Below are 9,186 nucleotides of genomic sequence, written 5' to 3' on the forward strand. Positions count from 1 at the left end.
TTGGAGGGCAGGAATTCTTTGCCTGGTCTTGTTCACAGGTGTACCCTCGGGACCTGCAACAGAGCTCCTGGTAGATGCTCCATGTATGTGAAATGAAGGAGGTTCTAAAATTCCAAGGCTCCACAATCCCCATTCTAAATGTCTCATTTTGAATGAATGAATAGCATGGTTCAGCCCCCATATGGTTAATGGCCCATCTTTTAGGTCTTTCCGCCTCAGTAAAAGGTTTAGGATGGAAGCTTTGGAGTCATATCTGACTCCACTTTTTCTCTCTCAACTCCCACTGCAATCCACCAGGAAACCCCACCAGCTTCTTCTTCAAAATATATCTTCAAGTGGACCAGGTCTGACCCTTGCATTACCCGTCTCCTGGTCTAAGCCACTGGCATCTGTCCCCTAGGTCACCCCGCATACACCCCCTCCCTGCTATGGAGGGCTGCAAGCGCCCCCTGCAGTTACCACACACAGCCAGAGAAGGGTCTCTTCTATGGCTCTCTCCTCACTCAGAAAATAAAAAAAGCTCAAGTCTTTACGCAGCCCACAAGGTCCTGTGTGACCTGTGCCCGTCCTCTTTCTGACCTCATCTCTCACCCTCTCCCCTTGGCTCACCCTGCTCCAGACATGCCATCCTCCTCACCACTTCTCAGACATGCCAGGCAAGTCCCACCTCAGGGCCTTTGCACTTGATGTTCTCGCATCCTGGAATACTTCCCCCTCCCTCACTCCCTTCAGATCTTTGCTCTGGGGCGTTCCCTGACCACCCCAATGATGAGAACAGAAATTCCCTCGACACGGCTTCATTTTCTTCATTGCACCTGATGTCTTTTCCCTGCTAGAACATTAGTTCTGGGGGCAGGGATCTTTGTCTTGAAAGTGTTAGTCCCTCAGTCATGTCTGACTCTTTGCGATCCCATGGACTGTAGCCTGCCAGGCTCCTCTGTCCATGGAATTCTCTGGGCAAGAATACTGGAGTGGGTAGCCATTCCCTTTTCCAGGGGATCTTCCTGACCCAGGGATCAAACCTGGGTCTCCTGCATTGGCAGGCAGATCCTCTACCGTCTGAACCTTGGTTCCTGCTATATTCCCAGAGCTTAGAAGAGTACCTGGCATACTGTAAGAGCTCCAGAAATGTGTTGAGTGAAAGAATGAGGTGGAGATGGGGAAGCAACAGTGCATCAGAAGACAGAGGCTGAGGCTGAGTTAGAGTTTGGGCTTTTTCTTAGGGGCACTAGGGAGCTGTAGAGAGTTATAGGCAGGGGGAGGGACAGGGTTAGATTTGTGCTTTAGAAAGAACCCTCAGAATGGACTGGGGCCAGGCTTCAGGGGTCAGGGCAGTGGGGATGGAGGATGAACTGGATTGGAAACATATTCAGAAGTTGGAATGGTTAGGACACAGAGGCTGACCAGCTGTGGGGCAGCGGTGGGTGGTGAGAGGAACGAGGTGTATTGGCTGATGCCCAGATGTTTTGCGTTTCAGGCAGAGGCGGGAGAAATGAAGCCAGGAGGAAGGTTGGCCTGGAGTTCAGACCCTAGTGTCCAGGACACTTCTGGATGGGAGCCTGTGCCCTGACCTTGGCCAGAACATAGTCAGCAGCACAGTGGGGGAGGGTGTGCCCGTGGGAACACCAGCCACCCTCAGCTTTCCTTGGCCAGTCAGGCTGGTGACAGCTTCATGGGGTGTCAGCTGGGTCCCCAGACACACTTCCCCTGCCTGTGGCCTGGCATGCCAGGCTTCCTGTGGTGGCAGGGCAGGGGCAGCCCAGGGCATTGTGTGAGTCCAGGGGAATCCTTTGGGCGGGTGGGGACAGAGACCCAGAGCCTGAGACCCTGAGATCTGGGGAGGGGAAATCAGGGCCGAGAGGAAGGGGCTGGGGGCCTGGACTCCTGGGTTCCTGCCTGGCTCCTCCTGGCTTGGCTCACCCTCTCCAGACCTACAAGTTATCGTGACCTGCCTTCTGACCACAGGGTGTGGCGGATGCCAGTTGGCCCTTGAAGGCCAGCGTGCTTGGAGTGCTGGCCTCAGCTGCTGCCTCAGCTACCTCCTTAATTAATTAATTGCATTAATCATGGTGCCCACCCCCACAGCGGACATCCAGGAGCCGGCTTGGTTGCGGGGGGGTGGGGGGTTGTTGTTGAGCAGAAGCAGCCAAGATATCGGGCTGTCTGTCTGGGTCTGCATATCTTCACCTGCCTCCCCCAGCCCCTCTCTGACGGTGGTCATTACTCAGCTCGGGTGATGGTCATCACTCCCCTCTCTGGTCTGTGAGTTTCTGCCTTTCTGCAGGGACTCCACCCCTACTGAAGGTCTCCCCTGTGGGCTCTGATGCTTCTGGGGGTGAATATCTAGGACTTTTCTCCCTGGCTGAGCCCCTCAGACAGAACCCCACCCCCACCGTTCTGCCCAGGCCGAGTTTATACCAAAACACTTCTGTCTCTGAGACTCTGGCCCTCCTCTCGAAGGTGCTGTCTCTTTGATCTCTTGTGTCTCTGTCTCTGGTTCTTAGGATTCCCAGTCTGCCCCTCTGTGTCCCCCAGGAGTCCCCAGTCTCTGCTCTCTCTGTCTGTCCGTCTCTCTCTCTCTAAAAGTTTTATTTAGATACAATTCCCATACCATATGATTTGCCCATTTAAAGTGTCTAGTTCAATGACTTTTAGTAAATTCATAGATTTGTGCCTCCATGACCACAATCAATTTCAGGTCATTTTCACCAGGCCCAAGAGACCCTACCTGTTCTCATATTCTCTTTCTTCTGTACTCCGACATCTGAGGTCTGGATCTTTTGGGTCTGGGGGTCTCCTCGTCTCTGGGATCTGGCTCCCGGCACCGATTCCTGGGGTCTCTAGTCTCTCCAGGTTTCTGGTCTCTCTCTCAGGATCTCTGCTTCTCCGTGGCTCTGACCCTCTGCCTCCTGGTCTCCCCATCTCTGCATGTTTCACCACACCCCTGACATACTTTCTTTTCGCTGGGCCATCTTGCTGGGTCCCCTTTTCTCCTCCTCCTCTTGCTCCATTTCTCAGCATTGCTGGGACATTAAAAATGTAACAGCGTCCCTGGTGGGGGCGGGGGAGCTAGCCAGCCTGCTCAGCTCCCTGTCCCTCCCGTGTCCATCACTCCCTGTGGCCCCCACACACTGCTGGCCTTGAGCTTGGCCTGTGCCCTGACCTCCTTGGGTCATGGCATCACCATCACTGACTGGCTGGGGTCTTTTGGGCCCCCACTCAACTGTCACAAAACCTCTGTCTCTTCATGCTGTTCCTGCCTTTATCGAGATGTCTTTCCAGCTCCCTTTCCCCTGCCCCCCACTTTCTCTGCCCCATCCTTGTGGCTGAATTTCATCCCCCCATCTCTCCATTCCATTTCTACCTGTGTCTCTGACCCCGTCCCTAAATTTGTTTGACACCCTCCCTCTATTGGCATCTGTCCCCATCCGTGTATCTCCAGCCTCTCCCTGAATTCCTCTTGCCCCTCTGCTCCCCCCCAGGATGTGAGCAGACCCACCCCTACTTCTCCCCTGTCCAGTTCTCCTCCCCTAATGAGAAGAGACAGCAGGCCGGCAGTCCCCTCTCCTCCCATCCCCCTCCGCTACATGGGGCTGCCTGGCTGACATGGATGAGCAGTGAAAGCCCGGGAGGACTGGGGAGGGGAGCCGGCCCAGCAGGAAGCCCAGGTGGTGCACCTTCATTCCTCGGAGGCCAAGGAGGGGGAAGTCAGAGGAGCCAGGGACAGGGAAACAGAGAAGGATGGACAGGAGAGAGAGAGAGAGAGAGAGAGAGAGAGAGAGAGAGAGAGAGGGTGAGAAAGGAGGAAAGAGCTTGGAGAGAGATTAGAGAGTCAGAGGAGCAGAAGGGAGAGGGGGAGAAATGGAGAGAGGAAGAGGGGGAGAGAAAGTGAGGGAAGGAGAGGAGGGAGAGACAGAGAAGAGGAAGGGAAGGAAAGAGGCAGAGATGAGAGACAGCAGGGCACAAAGGCACAGGGACGGAGTGTGGGGAAGAGGGAAGCTCTCCTCCTCAGGTGCTAAGAATTTCCTCTGGGATCAGTGGAGTCCCTGAACCTCCCCCCCACCCCCCGCAGTGTCCCTGCTGGGATGGAATTGTTATCTCAGTTTTCCAAAGAAAAGGAGGCTCAGAGGCACTTTCTGGAGCCCACCAGGTGCGGTAGAGCCAAGAAAGGCTCTGAAGTCTGCAAATTGGCTGAGGATGCTGGGAAAGTGGCTTGTCCTTTCTAAGCCTTTGTTTCCTCATCTGTCTAATGGGAACAGGAACTGGACCTGTCCCATAGGGTGATCGAGAGCCTTCTGCGAGATCATGCACCAAGTCAACGCCTGGCCCAAGGTGGGGTGGATTCTGAGCATTCTGCCAGAGGTGGCGGGTTCTGATTTTATCTCACTGTTTCTGACACAGAGGGAGAGACAGGTGGAAGGAAAAGTCAGTGGCCCCGCTCTGGGTCAAAACTGGGAGACCATTCAGAAACACGCTGGGGAAAAAAAGACCTAGGGCTCCCGCGAGCTCCCTCGCACTTTCTGGCAAACGTTTGTGAATCTCCAGTATCATGAGTTTCTACCTGGGAATAAACAGCCGGGTCACCTACAAAGGGGCAGGGCCAGAGCCTCCCTCACCTGTTTCCTCGCAGCCTCTCCCTCTCCTGCGGATGCACCCCTCCCCTGGGGAGGTGGGGGAAACAGGAGTCGGGGAGGGGGGCGGGGAAGTGGGCCGAGCGGAGGGAGAGACAGAGGATTAGGGCGGCGTCGCCTCACGTCCACCTCCCGCTGCGGCTCTGAGGACAAAGGCGCGACGAGAGAGATAAAGTCCCGAAACCGGGAATCCGGAACAGGGAGCCTGGAGAGCTCCCGCCCCCGCCCTGCCCCGGCTCGACGAAAGTGAAACCCGGAAAACTTCCCCATGGATGTCCCCACCGGTCGCTCACAAGGAATGGGAAAGGTCCCACCCTCCTTAGTCTACGCGGGACGCTGGCCAACCGAGCCTCCAGCTTTCAGACAGGGCTTCTGGCTCTTCATTAGAACTAGAACCCAAGAGACAGGGTTCCTGCCCACATTTATATCTGAATTCCAGGACATTCCAATGCCCACAATTAAATCTGGAGCCCAGGAGACAGGGCCTTTTGGCCTCCTTCCCCCCAGCCCCCCAGTTCTGTCTGGGACCCTAGAGACAGAGAACCCTGTTCACAATCTGGAACCCACAAGTTCGAGCCCTTCCTGACCCCAATTCTACCAGGACCCCGGTAGACGGAGACCCTAGCCTTCATTCTCCTTGGGACCAAAGAGATAGAGCCCTCAGCCCCTAATTTTTCTGGGGCCCAGGAGTTCCTTTTTTCCGGGCCCAGGAGTCAGAGCCTTCAGCACCATGGGGCCCGGGGTTGGAGCCCTCAAGCCCTTCCCCAGGTCGTCCGAATTATCATTCTTGGCCCTGTAAGGGGCCCAAAGTCCGAGCTCCCCGCCCGCCCCTCTGAGGACATCTGGCTCCCTGCCCTCAATTCTCCCCGGGCCTCAGACTCCCAACTCTGAGAGAAGGAAAGATGGGGTAGTCGCCCTATCATCGTGACCCTCCTGCTGGGGGTAGGGAAAAGGATGGTTTCGCGCGCGGCGGGGAGGCGTCTGCGTTCTCTCACCGGTTTCCCGGAGTAGGAGCAGCAGCAACGGCAGTAGCGGCAGCGTCGGAGGCGACAATCTCAACGGCCGGAGGGCTGCGGCCCGGGCCATGGGGGGCCCGGGGAGGGACTGGGCCCGGGCAGGGGCCTGAGGGCCACTCTGCGTGCGCCAATCGACTGGGCAGACGAGTAGGTGCCGGAGTGGCTTCGGCTCCCGGCCGGTTCCCGCGGCGCTCGGATTTCTCGGCTCTGCTGTCGAGGTCCGGTTCTCCAGCTCAGCGACCCTGGCCCTTAGACTCTTTCTGGCTTCGGACTGACGTCACAGGACCCACCCCCTTCTTCCCCTCCTCTCTGAGCAGATCTGGCTCCGGCCACGCCCCCTCAGGCAGGTCTGACCCCGCCCCCTCCTGGGATTCCACCCCTGTCTCTGCCCAGGATTCTACTATCGCCCCGCCCCCCCAGCATTCCTCTCCCTCCCCTTCCCAGGATTCTACACCCGCTGCTCCCCAGGATTCTAAGTTCGTCCCTCCCAGGACTCTCTGATCGCCGGCCCCCGTGCCCCATAATTCTCTCTTTGCCCTCTCCAGGCAAACCCCGCCCCTTAGTGCTCTAGCCACGCCCCTTTACACCTAAACTGCTCTCGAGCCCCGCCCCCTGCCTAAAGGGGCAAGTACAGCGCTTCCGAACATCTAGCTTCCACGAAGTCCCGCCCCCAGGCATGGCCCTGCCCATTCGTGCTCCCCGTAGTCTGCCCCGCCGCTCAGGAGTTCAGTTTGCCTATGCCACGGCCCCGCCCCCTTCAGTATTGGATAGGGCCATCTGGACACACATGCGTGAGGCACGTGGTTTCCTATAGACCCGCCCCTCTGGAGCCCCGCCCACACGCTGAGACTCCACCCCCTCCTCCGCCTAGCGTCTTCCCCAGTTCTCGCCCCGCGCTGTCTTGTCAGGTCTGTCCGCGTTTCAGCCTATCCTCATCTCTTTCTAATCTCTGCGTGAGACTTTGGGAGTCGCCGCGTCGTGTTTTTTAGATTCCTGTCTTTTAGTGTTTCTGTGAGTCTCTCGGCCTCTTTTTCCGTCCGTGTGTTTATCTCTGGGTCTTTCGGTTTCCACGTTTCAGGGTCGCTTTGTGTTCCTGGTCTCTTTCTATCGCTGTTTCTGTGTCACTTGGCTCTTGTCTTTTTCATTGCTTAGACTCTGGCTCTCTCGCTCCCTGCATCTGTGTCTGTCTCTACCCCGCCACTCTGTGGGTTTCTATCTCTGTGTCTTTCTCTGTCCCGCCACTCTGTGGGTTTCTATCTCTGTGTCTTTCTCTGTCCCGCCACTCTGTGGGTTTCCATCTCTGTGTCTTTCTCTGTCCCTGTGTTTCTCGGTGCTTTTCTGTGTCTCTTTCGGTGCCTCTGGTTTCTCTCTGCGTCTCTCTTGACCTCTCTCCATCCCGCAGCCCTCTCCTCCTGCATCTGGTCCGCACCATCTCCTTACTGCGGCCTTCCGCCAGGGGGCAGCACAGACCGCTCCCAGCGGTCGGCCGGCCCTGCGGGGTTGGGCTACGGTCGGGCCTCCAGACTTGACTAGTCCCTCCCCGTGTCCTTGTCCCACTTCTCCTATCTTCCCAACCTCCTCGCGTCTTTGTGTCTCTCGCTCTGACTCGGCCCCTTTGTCCCTCCCCGGCGGCTCCCGCTCCTCCCCTCCCCCACCTACCTCTTCACATTCCTTGCACTGCCTGGGGGAGCTGGTGAGGCCGCCCTGCGTGTAGGGACGAGGGCGGCAGGCAGGAGGCTGAGTGAGAAGATGCCACTGAGCACTTGAAATCCTTGGTTCCAGTTCCTCGGAAAAGGAGCCGATCAGCTGGGGGCTGATGCTTCGTGCCCTACCAAGAGGACCCCCATAGACTTGCCCTCCCTTTCCGCCTGCCATACACCTGAGTTTTCCTACCCAGAAGCGCAAGATCTTAAGTAGTGGAGACTCTTACTGACTGGCATTCACATCTTGGTAATAATACTGTTAATAAGTGTATTTAGCACTGACTATGTGCCAGGCGCTAATCCAAGTGCACTGTATTATCTCAAATAACCCCCCACAGCACCCTATGTGATGAGGAAACTGAGGCACAAAGAAAGAAATGACTGGATCCAAAGTCAAAGAGCTGGCTACTTGTCAGTTGATGGTGGTTTAGTCACTAAGTCATGTCCGACTCTTGCGACCCCATGGACTGTAGCCTGCCAGGCTCCTCTGACAATGGGATCCTCCAGGCAAGGATACTGGAGTGGGTTGCCATTTTCTTCTCCAGGGTATCTTCCCAACCCAGGAGTCGAACACAGGTTTCCTGCATTGCAGGCAGATTCTTTACCAGCTGAGCCACCAGAGATGCCCACTTGTCAGTTAATTCCACACAAAAATCTCATGAAGGGAGATTTCACGATCCCCATCTCGCTGAAAAGCACACAGAGCATAGAGTGATTCTCTGCCCCCATGCCTCCCAGCAAGGAAGTAGCATGCTAGGACCTCCCCATGGTGTGTCTCTCAGCCTGGCATGCGGTCAGCTGGACAAATACAGTCGTCACCCCCCGCCCCCATCTGCAGTTTCAGTTACCCCGCGTCAACCCCAGTCCAAAAATATCAAATGGAAAATTCCAGAAATAAAAATTCATCGGTTTTTAACCATTCTGAGAGGCACGATGAAGTCTCGGGCCCTAAACATAAATCATCCCTCTGTCCAGTGCTTATACACTACCTGCCTGAGTCACTTAGTAGCCGGTTCCATTATCAGATGGACTGCAGTGGTGTCACAGGGCTGATGTTCAAATAACGCTCATTTTATTTAATAATGGCCCCAAAGCACAAGAGTAGTGATGCTGGCAATTTGGATATTCTCTTGCTGTGCCTCATTTACAGATGAAAGTTTGTCACAGGGATGTGTATATAGGAACAAAAAAACACTGTATATGTAAGGTTCAGTATAATCCACACATCCACTGGGGTCCTAGATAAAGGAGAATGACTGTAGGTGTGTAGTAAATTCTCTCTAGAACTCTCTGTCCTTCTCTCCCCAATCTGGGGCCAGACTAGAGAGCCAGGATCTCTGGGGTTAGTGCCAACTTTGCTTCTGATGTGCTTTGTGAAATTCTGCCCCCTTCCCCCATTCCTCCCTTGGACAAAATAACCAGTCCCCAGGGAGAGTTTCTCTAGGAAGGTCCCTCCCCTTAGCACCCACTCTTCTCCAAGCCTGTCAAGGAGTGTGCTCAACTGTCTCCTGGCTCTTCTTTGTGAGCTGGGGTGAGTCCAGGAGGTAAGCCCCAGTAGGCTGGAATTTCATGCCCCTAGTCACATGCTTAAGGGGACTTGGATAAGGTTGAGCACTACATTGTGTGTTTGTTGACAGATGACTGGGTGAGTCTCATACCTGGGGAGTTGACTTCCAGCGTCAAGGAGTCTCAGAGGTGACACTTCACTGAAGAGTCATACCCACCAGGAGGTGAGGGCACAGAGCCAAAAGTTTCCTGATGGAGCTAGGGAGTTGGTGCCAAGTATTATATTTTACCTGCCCTGTAACCAGTTAATCCTAAAGGAAATGTGTGCTA

The 9,186-nt window shown here is 55.5% G+C and overlaps 1 protein-coding gene across 2 annotated transcripts in view; it reads right to left on the reverse strand.

Moving 5' to 3' along the window:
- Window positions 1–5,928, reverse strand: part of NECTIN2 (nectin cell adhesion molecule 2) — a 33,641-nt gene extending 27,713 nt beyond the window's left edge. The window contains exon 1 of one of the 2 annotated variants that reach the window (XM_020893150.2): window positions 5,627–5,928. In XM_020893150.2, coding sequence (XP_020748809.1) covers window positions 5,627–5,717 — 91 coding nt within the window. In that variant the 5' untranslated portion in view covers window positions 5,718–5,928. The remainder of the gene's footprint in view (window positions 1–5,626) is intronic. The other variant, XM_020893152.2, reaches the window with a different exon arrangement.
- Between the last annotated feature and the right edge of the window lie 3,258 nt (window positions 5,929–9,186).

Source organism: Odocoileus virginianus, chromosome 20, assembly GCF_023699985.2.
Source record: "Odocoileus virginianus isolate 20LAN1187 ecotype Illinois chromosome 20, Ovbor_1.2, whole genome shotgun sequence".
Taxonomy (NCBI): domain Eukaryota; kingdom Metazoa; phylum Chordata; class Mammalia; order Artiodactyla; family Cervidae; genus Odocoileus; species Odocoileus virginianus.